Source organism: Oncorhynchus keta, chromosome 5 (assembly GCF_023373465.1).
Source record: "Oncorhynchus keta strain PuntledgeMale-10-30-2019 chromosome 5, Oket_V2, whole genome shotgun sequence".
Classification (NCBI taxonomy): Eukaryota; Metazoa; Chordata; class Actinopteri; order Salmoniformes; family Salmonidae; genus Oncorhynchus; species Oncorhynchus keta.
The window spans coordinates 15818180-15836032 of NC_068425.1; the positions used below are offsets into that span (position 1 = coordinate 15818180).

General features: G+C 49.3%; 1 protein-coding gene across 2 annotated transcripts in view; it reads left to right on the forward strand.

Annotated features, from left to right (window-relative positions):
- The window catches only part of notch3 (notch receptor 3), a 54748-nt gene that overhangs the window by 32487 nt on the left and 4408 nt on the right, over positions 1–17853 (forward strand). For both annotated transcript variants that reach the window (XM_052518828.1, XM_052518829.1), the window contains 18 exons: positions 1202–1315; positions 2997–3230; positions 3368–3817; positions 5841–6227; positions 6462–6690; positions 6824–7025; positions 7422–7578; positions 9610–9794; positions 9927–10059; positions 13145–13402; positions 13506–13618; positions 13852–14387; positions 14471–14946; positions 15077–15302; positions 15414–15673; positions 16883–17187; positions 17386–17533; positions 17674–17771. In XM_052518828.1, coding sequence (XP_052374788.1) covers positions 1202–1315; positions 2997–3230; positions 3368–3817; positions 5841–6227; positions 6462–6690; positions 6824–7025; positions 7422–7578; positions 9610–9794; positions 9927–10059; positions 13145–13402; positions 13506–13618; positions 13852–14387; positions 14471–14946; positions 15077–15302; positions 15414–15673; positions 16883–17187; positions 17386–17533; positions 17674–17771 — 4511 coding nt within the window. The remainder of the gene's footprint in view (positions 1–1201; positions 1316–2996; positions 3231–3367; positions 3818–5840; positions 6228–6461; positions 6691–6823; positions 7026–7421; positions 7579–9609; positions 9795–9926; positions 10060–13144; positions 13403–13505; positions 13619–13851; positions 14388–14470; positions 14947–15076; positions 15303–15413; positions 15674–16882; positions 17188–17385; positions 17534–17673; positions 17772–17853) is intronic.

Here is a 17853-nt window from a genome sequence, read left to right on the forward strand (position 1 = left end):
CAGCAAAGAACCTCTCCGGCCTTTCATGAATGAAAATAGCTGACCTGTGCCGGTGTTGGTCAGTGTGAACCGAACAGGTGTGAGATGTAGAGTTAAATGTCCCTGTGAATCAGTGCTCCTCTTGCTGGTTTTGTCTGATGGGAGTTTAGAGCAACCAAGCCCAGTCATAAAAGCCATGCAGGCCCCAGAGGCAGCCTGCCTATCCTTTCCACTGAACAAAGACGCTATTGTGACCCCCCCCCCCTTCCTCTCCTCATCTATGGTGGAATGTGGAAGGGACAGCAGTCCTACTAATGAGATTCTTTTTCAGGTTGGCAATTTACATCTGGGGCAGACATCCCCCCTCACCCCCCATCTAGCTATTGAGCCTGTAGCTGATGCAGGCAGGGGGGGTGGGTGTCCCTGAGAGAGAAAACAATCCCACTGTCTCTCTCCCTCTAACCTCCTGCCCCAAGCAGCAACACAGACACATAGACCAGGTCCATCCTCCTCACACTGTTAATCACCACTAGGTATTCCTAAACCGACCGCACCAATTGACTCCTCCATGGGCCCCTTCCCCATTGATTTCTGTTGCTTTTTCTTAGACATGGAATACAAGTTCATTTAAAGCCTACTTTGGTGTTTCCATCTCAACAAATTGAGAACGAGCGGTTTCAGACACTGGAGAAGAACATGTACAAGATGAAATGGCTCAGCTTGTTGACCAAGGCATCAACCATATTCACTATTCTGGTTTGACATTTACATTAATGTCGGGGCAAGAAATCCATTTAAATGGTAAGCATGTGGGAGATAAAATGTTGCTGGGTTAAGCGATTGGTAGACGTGTTGGAAGTTGGAACCGTGACTTGACATTAGCAGACATTCCAGAACACAACAAAGAACACTCCTTAAGAGTCCAGACATTCTCAAATTCACCACACATCCCAGAATGCATCATAGTCCAGACGTAACAGAACACTGCAGATTCTAGAAATTGCAGAACCTAACCCTCTCCAGAACCATGTTTAGGTCCTACACTGTGGATCACAGTAGACGTTTCAAGTCCATGGATCACCCAGACACTTTAGAGCCTTACCATCCCACTGTACGGACGTCCCACCCCTAACCTAGCCTGGAGACCTCTGGCTGACCTCACTGTGGACCCGTCTACCGGAGCTTTTCTCTGACCCTTCACCTCTGTATTTGCCTGTCCCAGGGTTTACTGGCACCATGTGTCAGATCGACATTGATGAGTGCGCCAGCACGCCCTGCCAGAACGGAGCCAAGTGTTACGACCGGCCCAACGGATACGAGTGCCGCTGTGCTGAAGGTAAGGAGCAATAATGTCAATTTCTTTATGTCCATGTGTGTGTTCTGTGTTTGTGTGTGCCAGTATGTACATATATTAGTGGTCCTAGACTGACAGTCAGCCCCTACAGCAGACAAGTCTATCCCCTCACCTCTATAGGGGTTATAGATGGTGATGGTCTCAGTGAGAGTGATAGTCGGGCCAGAAGACTCCCTGGTTGTGTGTCTGTTGCGGCCTCAGACTGCTGGTTGGACTGGACCTGGGAGACTGTTGCTAGAAATGGGCTGGAGATGGACTGAGGCTGAGCTTGGGTTGAGACTGGGCTGGGGTTGAGACTGGACTGGGGTTGAGACTGGGCTGGGGTTGAGACTGGGCTGGGGTTGAGACTGGGCTGGGATTGAGACTGGGCTGGGGTTGAGACTGGGCTGGGGTTGAGACTGGACTGGGGTTGAGACTGGACTGGGGTTGAGACTGGACTGGGGTTGAGACTGGGCTTGGATTGAGACTGGACTGGGGTTGAGACTGGGCTTGGGTTGAGACTGGGCTGGGGTTGAGACTGGGCTGGGGTTGAGACTGGGCTGGGGTTGAGACTGGACTGGGGTTGAGACTGGACTTGGGTTGAGACTGGACGGGTTGAGACTGGGCGGGGGTTGAGACTGGACTGGGGTTGAGACTGGGCTGGGGTTGAGACTGGACTGGGGTTGAGACTGGGCTGGGGTTGAGGCTGGGCAAGGATTGAGACTGGGCTGGGGTTGAGACTGGGCTGAGGCCCCAAATTCCCTCTTCTCCCCAGCCGGTCCCTCGGACCTCAGGATCACACACAGGGTCACCCAGGGCCAGCAGCTGCTGGGGGGCGGGGGGTTAGGGCTGGTCATCCCCTCCGACATCTGTTCCTCTGTACCCCACAATTCATACCCCCGCACACCCCAACACGCTGCACTGGCCTTATGGTATATCTTAGCTCACTCAAGGTCATTCCCATTCATATTAACATCTATGTGTAAGACTGTGAACAGCTCAGCTACAGTGTTTTTAGCTGTTTCTTGAGCAGGTGTGTTTGTGTTAGTAGGTCTAGTGTGTGTTTGTGTGTTTGTCGGAGGCTCTGTGTATGTGTGTGTATGGGGGAGTCTGTTGCATTGTTTAGCGGTGACCAGCTGCTTGGTATTCCCTGTGTCCCCCCCCTCCCGTTGTTGAGTGAAGTGGCCCTGTTAGACGTGGCGAGGTCCATTGTCCCCGGTGGGAACAAAGCCAGGCCTGTGAGCCTTGTCAAGGGCCCAACTCCTTCTACACCGCAAGGCCCTGTTCCCTGGCCCACAGCACGGCGGTGCCTACCTAGCACCCGGCACAGCAGCACTCTACTCTCTCAACACGGCTCGGCACACTAACGAACCAACTAACACTGCTCAGTCTCACACACACCACCGTCGGCATGGAAACCATGGGGCCCAGAACTCCAAACTGTAGAAGCTTTCATAGAGAGAGAAAGAGTGGGAAATAGGGGGAGGAAATAGAGAGGGATAAAGAGGGAAGTGGAGATGGAGAGAAGTGAATGGGAGTGGGGAAATGGTAGGAGGGGTTTGGATGAGGAGAGGTGGCTGGGTGGCAGGCAGATTTAAAGACAAATAACTATCTAAAAGATGAAGAGTGAGACGCAAAGAAACCCCAGGAGGCCTGTTCTAATTCCTGCTGTCTCTTCCCCAAGGGTATGAGGGCACACTGTGCGAGAGCAACACCAACAACTGCCAGCCCGACCCGTGCCACCACGGCACCTGCGTGGACGGCATCGCCAGCTACACGTGTAACTGTGAGGCGGGCTACACGGGTTACCGCTGTGAGAACCAGCTGAACGAGTGCCACAGTAACCCCTGCCAGAATGGGGGCAAGTGTGTGGACCTGGTCAACAAGTACATCTGCCAGTGTCAGCATGGTACCTCAGGTGAGAGAGCAGTACCAACAGAGATTCATAACACTAAATATCTTCTACTTTATTCTGATTATGGACACAGAGTTTCTGCTGGGGTCTCTGTCTTAGTACTGCTGTTAATGTGGTTGGTCTCTCTCTTGTACACACAGGTACCAACTGTGAGATTAACTTTGATGACTGTGCCAGCAAACCATGTGACTATGGCATCTGCAAGGACGGTATCAACCGCTACGACTGCGTGTGCAAACCAGGCTTCACCGGCCCTCTGTGCAACGTGGAGATGGACGAGTGCTCGTCCGGACCCTGCAGGAACGGGGGGACGTGTGTGGACGAGGAGAACGGCTTCCACTGCCAGTGTCCCGAGGGCTTCCAGCCTCCCTACTGTTACTCCCAGGTGGACGAGTGTGGCAGCAACCCTTGTGTGCACGGCGCCTGCAGAGACGACATCAACGGCTACCGCTGTGACTGTGAGCCCGGCTGGGTGGGGAAGAACTGTGACTTAGACCGTAATGACTGTCTGCCCAGCCCCTGTCAGAACGCTGGCACCTGCATCGATCAGCTGAACGGATTCACCTGCAAGTGTCGCCAGGGCTTCAGAGGTGAGCCTGCTGTCCTAACCCTAACCCTATCTCTATCCCAACCCTAACCCTATCTCTATCCCAACCCTAACCCTATCTCTATCCCAACCCTAACCCTATCTCTAACTCTATCCCAACCCTAACTCTATCTCTATCCCAACCCTAACCCTATCTCTATCCCAACCCTAACCCTATCTCTATCCCAACCCTAACCCTATCTCTATCCCAACCCTAACCCTATCTCTATCCCAACCCTAACCCTATCTCTATCCCAACCCTAACCCTATCTCTAACTCTATCCCAACCCTAACCCTATCTCTAACTCTATCCCAACCCTAACTCTATCTCTATCCCAACCCTAACCCTATCTCTAACTCTATCCCAACCCTAACCCTGTCTCTAACTCTATCCCAACCCTAACCCTATCTCTATCCCAACCCTAACCCTATCTCTAACTCTATCCCAACCCTAACTCTATCTCTATCCCAACCCTAACCCTATCTCTAACTCTATCCCAACCCTAACCCTGTCTCTATCCCAACCCTAACCCTATCTCTAACTCTATCCCAACCCTGACCCTATCTCTAACTCTATCCCAACCCTAACCCTATCTCTATCCCAACCCTATCTCTATCCCAACCCCTAACCCTATCTCTATCTCTATCCAAACCCTATCTCTAACTCAATCCCAACCCTAACCCTATCTCTATCCCAACCCTAACCCTATCTCTATCCCAACCCTAACCCTATCTCTATCCCAACCCTATCTCTATCCCAACCCTATCTCTATCCCAACCCTAACCCTGTCTCTATCCCTAACCCTGACTCTACCCCAAACCCTATCTCTATCCCTAACCCTGACTCTACCCCTAACCCTATCTCTATCCCGAACCCTGACTCTACCCCAAACCCTATCTCCATCCTGAACCCTGACTCTACCCCAAACCCTATCTCTATCCCTAACGCTGACTCTACCCCAAACCCTATCTCTATCCCGAACCCCGACTCTACCCCAAACCCTATCTCTATCCCGAACCCTGACTCTACCCCAAACCCTATCTCTATCCCTAACCCTGACTCTACCCCAAACCCTATCTCTATCCCGAACCCTGACTCTACCCCAAACCCTATCTCTATCCCTAACCCTGACTCTACCCCAAACCCTATCTCTATCCCGAACCCCGACTCTACCCCAAACCCTATCTCTATCCCGAACCCTGACTCTACCCCAACCCCTATCTCTATCCCAAACCCTGACTCTACCCCAAACCCTATCTCTATCCCAAACCCTGACTCTACCCCAAACCCTATCTCTATCCCGAACCCTGACTCTACCCCAAACCCTATCTCTATCCCAAACCCTGACTCTACCCCAAACCCTATCTCTATCCCGAACCCTGACTCTACCCCAAACCCTATCTCTATCCCGAACCCTGACTCTACCCCAAACCCTATCTCTATCCCAAACCCTGACTCTACCCCAAACCCTGACTCTACCCCTAACCCTGACTCTACCCCAAACCCTATCTCTATCCCGAACCCTGACTCTACCCCAAACCCTATCTCTATCCCAAACCCTGACTCTACCCCAAACCCTGACTCTACCCCTAACCCTGACTCTACCCCAAACCCTATCTCTATCCCAAACCCTGACTCTAGACACACAGAGGCACTACAAACATACACCAGGCACCCGTGATGTATACACTCTCACAGTATACAAACACATGGTAGATAAACACCCACCTGGAGATGCATGCACCAAAACACTTGACCATCTACAGACCGTGTAAACTTCTGTACGTTTTTGTAGTGCCAACTGATGCTTCACACATCTGAAGAGGCCTTGTTTGGTTTCCAGATCATCCATAAAGGGTCCCATCTAATATATTGGCTCATAATGCCCCCTAGTGTATATCTAAAAGAACTGCAGTGGTTGACAGACAAGGTTTGTCCCCATGTTAAATTAACCTACTCAATGACTCTACTCTGTATCGTAATCTAACACATCTCCCTTGTGTTCGCTCTGTCCTGCATTGCCTAGGTAACCTGTGCCAGGTCAACATCAACGAGTGTTCGTCCAGTCCGTGTCTGAACCAGGGCACGTGTGTGGACGGCGTGGCCAGTTTCACCTGTCTGTGTGAGCTGCCCTACAGCGGGCCCACCTGTGCCGACGTGCTCACCCCCTGCTCCCCCAACCCCTGCGCCAACCATGCCCTGTGCACCAACACACCTGACTACCTGGGCTACCAGTGCAACTGCCAGCAAGGATGGCAAGGTCAGCTGTGCAACATTGACGTGAACGAGTGCATCGCCAACCCGTGTAAGAACCGTGGTACCTGCACCAACACACTGGGAGGGTTCGTGTGCTCCTGCTGCGGCGGCTTCACCGGGCCCAACTGTGAGACGGACATCAATGACTGTGCCCCTAGTGAGTGACCAATGAGAGACTAGCAATATTCTATTACTGTACTTCATTATCCATAGGACCACAGTCTCTGCTGCTGCTGTACAATACTGGCCTCCATATCTGCTTCTACTTCCTCCAACTCCAGTTTATAACATTATACATAGAACTATAGTACTGTATAGACATATCATATCATCCTCCTCTCCCTCCCCCCTCCACCCCCCTCTCTCTCGCTCTCTCTCTGTCTTCCTGCAGACCCGTGTCTGAATGGGGGTTCCTGTATGGACGGTGTGAACTCGTTCCACTGCAGCTGTCTGCCAGGCTTCACGGGGCCTCGCTGTGCCGTGGAGGTCAACGAGTGTCATAGCGCCCCCTGTAAGAACGGAGGCACCTGCACAGACTACGTCAACAGCTACACCTGCACCTGCAGACCTGGCTTCACTGGCATTAACTGTGAGACCAACATCCCAGACTGCACTGAAAGGTGAGTCTCATAGCCCACTGTGTTTGTGTGCGTGCATGTGTGCCCTTTGTGACCTTTGAAACAGTGCGTGTTCTGATGTGTGCAGAATGGATCAGCAGTGATGATTGAACTATCTCTTACCCTACACCCACAGCTCATGCTTCAACGGAGGTACCTGTACAGACAAGATCAACGGCTACTCCTGTACCTGTCGCTCAGGCTTCACAGGCTCCCACTGCCAGTATGAGGTGAATGAGTGTGACTCCCAGCCCTGCCTCAATGGAGGGGTCTGCCAGGACGCTCTGGAGTCCTTCCGCTGTTCCTGTCCCAAGGGATACACAGGCAACCGCTGCCAGGTACACACACAGCATATACAACACTATACTATTATAGACTATATAATTATATTCTATACAATATTTTCTATACTATTTGATACTATTCTGTTCTATTCTATACTATACTATTATATTCTATACGATTGTATACTATTTTTGCTACACAATAGTATTATATTCTATACAATTTTTTGCTACACAATACTATTATATTCTATACTATTCTTTTCTATTCTATACTATTCTTTTCTATACAATTATATTCTATACTATTACATTCTATATTTTTATATTCTATACTATTATTTTCTTTTCTATGCTATACTATTCTATTCTATAACAATCCAGAAAGCATTAACACAAACATACTGTATGTTCAGATACTGTGGTGTTAAGCTGGTTCTGTCTCTCCAGATGCCAGTGGATTGGTGCAGACGCTCGTCTCCCTGTCAGAACGGAGGGCGCTGTCGTCAGAAGGACACCTCCTTCTCCTGTGAGTGTCTGGGAGGCTGGTCTGGACGCTACTGTGACATCCCTGGGGTTTCCTGTGAGGTTGCCGCGCTCAAGAGAGGTACGGAGGCATGCTCTGTTCTTGTTATTTTTGTGTGTGTGTGTTTACTGTAAGTGTTTAGCTCATTTTACCCCGAGGGCCGCATTCGGTCTTCAACCAGGTCCAGAGGGCCGCACACAAAAGTCTTTATATTTCCTCTCCATCAGTTAGCAAAGAATTGTCCTATATCCATAGTTGTGGGATTTTCTGATGCTCCCTGACGGTCTAGCTTCATTTTGGTGATTATTAGAGAGCTGGAAACAGTCAAGAAACTTTATGAATGTAGGTCCATTATCATTACTACACTGTTTCCATTTGGTGTTATTAAAGTATATTGAGTTCGTACATATTGATAAGAGAATTTCCAATCCCAATGATAATAACAATCAATCAATAGCTCTGACCAATCCCCGAGGTTAGGAAGACCATGGGTATAATAACAATCAATCAATAGCTCTGACCAATCCCCGAGGTTTGTAAGACCATGGGTATAATAACAATCAATCAATAGCTCTGACCAATCCCCGAGGTTTGTAAGACCATTGGGTATAATAACAATCAATCAATAGCTCTGACCAATCCCCGAGGTTTGTAAGACCATTGGGTATAATAACAATCAATCAATAGCTCTGACCAATCCCTGAGGTTTGTAAGACCATTGGGTATAATAACAATCAATCAATAGCTCGGACCAATCCCTGAGGTTTGTAAGACCATTGGGTATAATAACAATCAATCATTAGCTCTGACCAATCCCCGAGGTTTGTAAGACCATTGGGTATAATAATCAATCATTAGCTCTGACCAATCCCCGAGGTTTGTAAGACCATTGGGTATAATAACAATCAATCAATAGCTCTGACCAATCCCCGAGGTTTGTAAGACCATTGGGTATAATAACAATCAATCAATAGCTCTGACCAATCCCGAGGTTTGTAAGACCATTGGGTATAATAACAATCAATCAATAGCTCTGACCAATCCCCGAGGTTTGTAAGACCATGGGTATAATAACAATCAATCAATAGCTCTGACCAATCCCCGAGGTTTGTAAGACCATTGGGTATAATAACAATCAATCAATAGCTCTGACCAATCCCCGAGGTTTGTAAGACCATTGGGTATAATAACAATCAATCAATAGCTCTGACCAATCCCCGAGGTTTGTAAGACCATGGGTATAATAACAATCAATCAATAGCTCTGACCAATCCCCGAGGTTTGTAAGACCATTGGGTATAATAATAATTAGTCAAAGACTCAGTTTATGCAAAAGGTTAGTACAGTTTATTCAGAGAACGTTCTAAAGTCAAGAATACAAAACAATTCATTTTATACTGACTTCTCAAACACACACATACACACAAACATACGCACACACGTCCTGCTAAGCACACACTGTCTGTCTCACTACCCAGCCGACAGAGATAGTGACCGTGTCCTGCTAAGCACACACTGTCTGTCTCACTACCCAGCCGACAGAGATAGTGACCTTGTCCTGCTAAGCACACACTGTCTGTCTCACTACCCAGCCGACAGAGATAGTGACCGTGTCCTGCTAAGCACACACTGTCTGTCTCACTACCCAGCCGACAGAGATAGTGACCTTGTCCTGCTAAGCACACACTGTCTGTCTCACTACCCAGCCGACAGAGATAGTGACCTTGTCCTTGAGACGTACTCCCCTCCCCGTTCTCTCCCAAATCTCTAGTCAGGTCGGCACCAAGCTCAGACAGTCTGTGTTTAAAATACCATAAAGACATATTGTTTTACCCTAATTCTGACTGGGACTACACATTTATTGATGATGATTTAATACATTCTAATCAATTCCATACAATTATATGTTTCAGGGCGGAATATTCTAATCATTCAATTAACAGACAATTCTCACCTATCAATCTCACCTATCACATATATATTTTGTTTTACTCAAACCACCCACAGGCCCTATGTTTGACACCCCTGGTTTAGGGCATGTATGCAGTATGTGTTTGTATTTATACCATGGTATAACCGTCCCCGATCTCTTGTCCTCTTGTCTGCTCCCAGGCCTCCAGACAGACGAGCTGTGTCATCACGGAGGTCACTGTGTCAACACAGGCAACACCCACTACTGTAAGTGTCCCACAGACTACACAGACAGCTACTGTGAGAGCCAGGTGGACCACTGTGAGGACAAACACTGTCGCAACGGCGCCACCTGCAGGGGCTACGTGGGAGGATACCAGTGTGACGTGAGTCGGATTAGTCAAGTCAGAATTCTGTATAAACTACAGTTTGTCTAATAACTCTGAAGTGATTGTCTTAATGTTGTTGTAATATGGTTCTAGATATGATGCTAATGTTATGTGTCTATGGCCCTGCAGTGTATGCCAGGCTACACCGGAGAGAACTGTGAGATGGAGGTCAACGAGTGCCAGTCTCACCCATGTCAGAACGGTGGCACCTGCATTGACCTGGTGGGACACTACATCTGCTCCTGCCCACCTGGCACCTTGGGTATGTCCTCTGTACTCACCCATGTCCTCTTCCGTACTCACAACATTTCTTCTTCCATACTCACAACATGTCCTCTTCCATACTCACAACATTTCTTCTTCCATACTCACAACATGTCCTCTTCCATACTCACAATGTGTCCTCTTCCATACTCACAACATGTCCTCTTCCATACTCACAATGTGTCCTCTTCCATACTCACAACATGTCCTCTTCCATACTCACAATGTGTCCTCTTCCATACTGTGTCACAACATGTCCTCTTCCATACTCACAACATTTCTTCTTCCATACTCACAACATGTCCTCTTCCATACTCACAATGTGTCCTCTTCCATACTCACAACATGTCCTCTTCCATACTCACAATGTGTCCTCTTCCATACTCACAACATGTCCTCTTCCATACTCACAATGTGTCCTCTTCCATATTCACAATGTGTCCTCTTCCATACTCACAATGTGTCCTCTTCCATACTCACAATGTGTCCTCTTCCATACTCACAACATGTCCTCTTCCATATTCACAATGTGTCCTCTTCCATACTCACATTGTGTCCTCTTCCATACTCACAACATGTCCTCTTCCATACTCACATTGTGTCCTCTTCCATACTCACAACATGTCCTCTTCCATACTCACAGCATGTCCTCTTCCATACTCACAATGTGTCCTCTTCCATACTCACAACATGTCCTCTTCCATATTCACAACATGTCCTCTTCCATACTCACAACATGTCTTCTTCCATACTCACAATGTGTCCTCTTCCATATTCACAATGTGTCCTCTTCCATACTCACAACATGTCCTCTTCCATACTCACAATGTGTCCTCTTCCATATTCACAATGTGTCCTCTTCCATACTCACAATGTGTCCTCTTCCATAATCACAATGTGTCCTCTTCCATACTCACAACATGTCCTCTTCACATGTCCACTTCCATACTCACAACATGTCCTCTTCCATACTCACAACATGTCCTCTTCACATGTCCACTTCCATACTCACAACTTGTCCTCTTCTGTACTCCCCCACGTCCTCTTCCATACTCACAACATGTCCTCTTCCATACTCATAACATGTCCTCTTCCATACTCATAACATGTCCTCTTCCATACTCACAACATGTCCTCTTCCATACTCACAGCATGTCCTCTTCCATACTCACAACATGTCCTCTTCCATACTCACAACATGTCCTCTTCCATACTCACAACATGTCCTCTTCCATACTCACAATGTGTCCTCTTCCATACTCACAACATGTCCTCTTCCATACTCACAACATGTCCTCTTCCATATTCACAATGTGTCCTCTTCCATACTCACATTGTGTCCTCTTCCATATTCACAATGTGTCCTCTTCCATATTCACAATGTGTCCTCTTCCATACTCACAACATGTCCTCTTCCATACTCACAATGTGTCCTCTTCCATATTCACAATGTGTCCTCTTCCATACTCACAACATGTCCTCTTCCATACTCACAATGTGTCCTCTTCCATATTCACAATGTGTCCTCTTCCATACTCACAATGTGTCCTCTTCCATACTCACAATGTGTCCTCTTCCATACTCACAACATGTCCTCTTCCATACTCACAACGTGTCCTCTTCCATACTCACAACGTGTCCTCTTCCATACTCACAGCATGTCCTCTTCCATACTCACAACATGTCCACTTCCATACTCACAACGTGTCCTCTTCCATACTCACAACGTGTCCTCTTCCATACTCACAACATGTCCTCTTCCAGTCTCACAACGTGTCCTCTTCCATACTCACAACGTGTCCTCTTCCATACTCACAGCATGTCCTCTTCCATAATCACTCATGTCCTCTTCCATACTCACAACGTGTCCTCTTCCATACTCACAATGTGTCCTCTTCCATACTCACAACGTGTCCTCTTCCATACTCACAACGTGTCCTCTTCCATACTCACAATGTGTCCTCTTCCATACTCACAACGTGTCCTCTTCCATACTCACAACATGTCCTCTTCCATACTCACAACGTGTCCTCTTCCATACTCACAACGTGTCCTCTTCCATACTCACAGCATGTCCTCTTCCATACTCAACCATGTCCTCTTCTGTACTCACAACGTGTACAGATCAAATTCACTGCTGGCGCTGCCTGGTACATGTACAGATCAAATTCACTGCTGGCGCTGCCTGGTACATGTACAGATCAAATACACTGCTGGCGCTGCCTGGTACATGTACAGATCAAATACACTGCTGGTGCTGTCTGGTACATGTACAGATCAAATACACTGCTGGCGCTGCCTGGTACATGTACAGATCAAATACACTGCTGGCGCTGCCTGCTACATGTACAGATCAAATACACTGCTGGCGCTGCCTGGTACATGTACAGATCAAATACACTGCTGGTGCTGCCTGGTACATGTACAGATCAAATACACTGCTGGCGCTGCCTGGTACATGTACAGATCAAATACACTGCTGGCGCTGCCTGGTACATGTACAGATCAAATACACTGCTGGCGCTGCCTGGTACATGTACAGATCAAATACACTGCTGGCGCTGCCTGGTACATGTACAGATCAAATACACTGCTGGCGCTGCCTGGTACATGTACAGATCAAATACACTGCTGGTGCTGCCTGGTACATGTACAGATCAAATACACTGCTGGCGCTGCCTGGTACATGTACAGATCAAATACACTGCTGGCGCTGCCTGGTACATGTACAGATCAAATACACTGCTGGCGCTGCCTGGTACATGTACAGATCAAATACACTGCTGGCGCTGCCTGGTACATGTACAGATCAAATACACTGCTGGCGCTGCCTGGTACATGTACAGATCAAATACACCGCTGGAAGTCAGATTAAGCCATTAACATGTTCTAATAATTAGAGAAGATTGCTCAGGCAACCAGGTGTTTTAATCGGCGTATGCTTACGACCATTATAACCTTACGCTGATTAAGATAAGAAGAGCAAGGTGTTTACATTACTAATGCCATACTCAGTTTGATATTTCATTACTAGTGTGCCTGTAAACATACTCAATGTTGATACCTCTCCATCTCTCCTACAGGTGTTCTGTGTGAGATCAACGAGGATGACTGTGCTCCTCCTCTGCGGCTGCGCGGGACTCCTCCTAAGTGTCTGAACAACGGTACCTGTGTGGACAGAGTGGGGGGCTACCGCTGTAACTGTCCCCCTGGCTTCACTGGAGAGAGGTGTGAGGGGGACATCAACGAGTGTCACTCCAACCCCTGCATCCCCGCCAACAGTCTGGACTGCATCCAGCTCCCCAACGACTACCAGTGTGTATGCATGCCCGGCTTCACAGGTAAGGAGGATGCGTGTGTAGTCGTATTGCTGTGTAATAAATGTGTGTGTTTGTATCTGTTTGCGCCACTCTAACGTGTGTGTGTGTGTGTTATTGTGTGCAGGTCGGCGGTGCCAGAGCAGGTTCAGTGTGTGTGAGTCTCAGCCCTGTCAGAACGGAGGGGCCTGTTCTGTCTCCAGCAGCTCAGCCCTGGGATACGCCTGTACCTGTCAGCTGGTAAGTATCAACATGTCACTGTCGCACACTTTTACCCCGTGTCTAGTCCGTCTGTGGAAACAGCTGATATTTCTACAACCATCTCTGTCTCCCTGAACTTCCCTGCTCCCAGAGCATAACCTAGAACCATATGTCAAAGCCCCCTGGATTTATTACAATGCTATCGTCCTGTAGTTGACCACATCTGTTTCTTACCCACACTGACGTTGTATGTGATTGTTCTCCCTCCTCAGGGCTATGCTGGGAACAACTGTGAGAGGAGCATGTCGTGTCGGGAGTTGTCTTGCTATAATGGAGGTAGTTGTGCTCTGACCACGCGGGGGGCCCGCTGTACCTGCCTGACAGGCTATGCCGGGCCCCAGTGCCAGCACCGTAGTAACGAGGGCTGCTCCTCCCAGCCGTGCCGCAACGGAGGCATCTGCACCGAGGAGACCAGCTTCCCCTTCTTCCTCTGCCAGTGTGCCCAAGGCTGGACGGGCAAGCGCTGCGAGCAGGGCAGCACCAGGCTGATAGAGACCCTTCTGCCGCCCGCCTGCCCCAAAGCCGACTGCCACGGCAAGGCCAACGACGGTGTCTGCGACAAGGAGTGCAACACATTCCCCTGCCGCTGGGACGGGGGCGACTGCTCGCTGGCGGTGAACCCGTGGGCGCGCTGCACCGATCCGCGCTGCTGGCGTGTTTTCAACAACAGCCAGTGTGACGAGTCGTGCAACCACGCCGACTGCCTCTACGACAACTTTGACTGCAAGAGCAAGGAGAAAATCTGCAAGTAAGTACTCCACCGCCAGCATTCTGTTCTGGACTCTCACCTTACCCTCTAAGCTGATCTCTGTAACTCTCTGTCTCCACCAGTCCCATCTACGAGGCGTACTGCATCGACCACTACGCTGACGGCCGCTGTGACCAGGGCTGTAACTCAGAGGAGTGTGGCTGGGATGGGCTGGACTGTGCAGGGAAGGTTCCAGAGAACCTGGCTGACGGGGTGCTGGTCCTGGTGGTCCTGCTACCCCCGGACGAACTCGTGAATACGGCCCCTGCCTTCCTGCAGAAGCTCAGCGCCATCCTGAGAACAACCCTGCGCTTCCGCCTGGACCACAACGGAGAGCCCATGATCCGACCCTACACCCGTCGAGAGGCTCGCCTCAAACGAGAGCTGCAGCCCCACCAGGAGGTGATTGGGTCCATAGTGTACCTGGAGATAGACAACCGTCTGTGTTCCCAGCGGTCTGACGACTGTTTCCCGTCAGCAGACAGTGCAGCAGACTACCTGGGAGCTCTGTCAGCCGTGGAGATGCTCCGCTTCCCCTACCCCATCAAAGAAGTCCGCGGTGAGTAGAAACCCACGGACACTATACCAGGATACAGAATAACGTTACAAACATTTATATATATATGTCATTTCTCCATCAAATACTGTAACCACAGCTTGTATACTAAAGTCCTTGTAATAACATGTAGGTGAGAAGATCCCAGACCCTGTAGACATGCCAGAGTGGGGCAAGCTGATGCTGGTGGGCGTGGCAGCCCTGTTCCTATTTGTCATCCTGGTGGTGGGTGTGCTGATTGGCCGCAGGAAGAGAGAACACAGCACCCTGTGGTTCCCCGAAGGCTTCTTCCCCAAGAAGGAACCCAGCAGCAACAAGAACCGCAGGGAACCCTTAGGCCAGGACGCACTGGGCATGAAGTGAGTAACCACACTGTTGTGTCCTCACTTACAGCACTCCTATGGTGATTCCAAATCAATGTATCTGCTCCACTATGGTATTGTGACTGTGTGTTACCGGTCTCACTCCAGATACATGCCCAAGACGGTGGAGGAGTCTCTGCTTGGCGACCACAGTGACTCGTGGATCGACACAGACTGCCCCGAGGCCAAGAGACTGAAGGTTGAGGAGCCCAGCATCCTGTCAGACAGTGAAGACACTGTAGACTGTAGACAGTGGACCCAGCACCACCTAGCGGCTGCAGACATCCGCATGCCCCCCTCCATGGCCCTCACCCCGCCCCAGGGAGAGTTCGACCAGGACTGCATGGACGTCAACGTCCGAGGACCTGGTCAGTATTGAAATGAACCACATGGAGCGTTGTTGTGTCATGTGCAGTGTGGTATGTGTCATGTGCAGTGTGGTATGTGTCATGTGCAGTGTTGTATGTGTCATGTGCAGTGTGGTATGTGTCATGTGCAGTGTTGTATGTGTCATGTGCAGTGTGGTATGTGTCATGTGCAGTGTTGTATGTGTCATGTGCAGTGTTGTATGTGGCATGTGCAGTGTTGTATGTGTCATGTGCAGTGTTGTATGTGTCATGTGCAGTGTTGTATGTGTCATGTGCAGTGTGGTATGTGTCATGTGCAGTGTTGTATGTGTCATGTGCAGTGTTGTATGTGTCATGTGCAGTGTTGTATGTGTCATGTGTGTTGTATGTGTCATGTGCAGTGTTGTATGTATGTGCAGTGTTGTATGTGTCATGTGCAGTTGTATGTGTCATGTGCAGTGTTGTATGTGTCATGTGCAGTGTTGTGTCATGTGCAGTGTTGTATGTGTCATGTGCAGTGGTATGTGTCATGTGCAGTGTGTATGTGTCAGTGCAGTGTGTATGTGTCATGTGCAGTGTGGTATGTGTCATGTGCAGTGTTGTATGTGTCATGTGCAGTGTGGTATGTGTCATGTGCAGTGTTGTATGTGTCATGTGCAGTGTTGTATGTGTCATGTGCAGTGTTGTATGTGTCATGTGCAGTGTTGTATGTGTCATGTGCAGTGTGGTATGTGTCATGTGCAGTGTTGTATGTGTCATGTGCAGTGTGGTATGTGTCATGTGCAGTGTTGTATGTGTCATGTGCAGTGTTGTATGTGTCATGTGCAGTGTTGTATGTGTCATGTGCAGTGTTGTATGTGTCATGTGCAGTGTTGTATGTGTCATGTGCAGTGTTGTATGTGTCATGTGCAGTGTGGTATGTGTCATGTGCAGTGCTGTATGTGTCATGTGCAGTGTTGTATGTGTCATGTGCAGTGTTGTATGTGTCATGTGCAGTGTTGTATGTGTCATGTGCAGTGTGGTATGTGTCATGTGCAGTGTTGTATGTGTCATGTGCAGTGTTGTATGTGTCTGGACCAGAATCCTTGAGGCTGTAGTATATCCTTTAAAAACCGCTCCTCCTGATTCGTATTCCCGGTGTTTATTGTTAGTTGCTACGTTTGATCTCTTTGATCTGTTCCTGTCTATTGTGTTTTGATTGACACATTGACTGACCCTTCGCCTCTCCAGACGGTTTCACCCCTCTGATGCTGGCGTCGTTCTGCGGAGGCGGTCTGGAGCCCGAGCTCCCCGAGGAGGAGGAGTCAGAGGAGTGTTCCGCCAACATCATCTCTGACCTCATCTACCAGGGCGCCACATTGGCCGCCCAGACGGACCGCACTGGAGAGACCGCCCTTCACCTGGCCGCCCGCTATGCCCGCGCTGATGCTGCCAAGCGGCTGTTGGACGCCGGGGCCGACGCCAACGCGCAGGACAACACAGGGCGCACGCCGCTACACGCCGCCGTGGCAGCCGACGCCCAGGGGGTCTTCCAGGTAAACACACACTGTTCAGATGCTTAATGTTTAAGTTATATCTTCACACTTACTCAATGTATTCCTCAGTCTTTCTATACGCAGCATTACACATGTAAGACTTGCCTTTGCTACTTCTTACAGTTGCCCACTTGCTGTGTAGACTGTTGTGTCATCTGCCAGACTGACATGTTATTTCTCCCTGTCTGTCCTGGTTAGATTCTGATCCGAACCCGGGCTACAGACCTGGACTCTCGTATGTACGACGGCTCCACCGCCCTGATCCTGGCTGCCCGCCTGGCCGTAGAGGGCATGGTGGAGGAACTCATCACCTGCCACGCAGACATCAACGCTGTCGACGAACTGGGTACGTGATTGGCTAAACTAGTGTGTGAGTGTGTGTGTGTGTGTGTGTTGAAGAGAGACTTGATGCAGTTGAATGGTGATGCTGTGTTTCGTGGTAAGCGGTAGGATGAGTAACAACAGTGTGTGTTCCTCCCATCCCAGGTAAATCTGCTCTGCACTGGGCAGCTGCTGTCAACAACGTGGAGGCCACCATGGCCCTGCTGAAGAACGGAGCCAACAAGGATATGCAGGACCTCAAGGTACACACAGCCCTCCACCTATATCTACAACTGTCAGCTCCCCACAGTCATACAGTCTGGAATATATAGAGATATTGAGGAG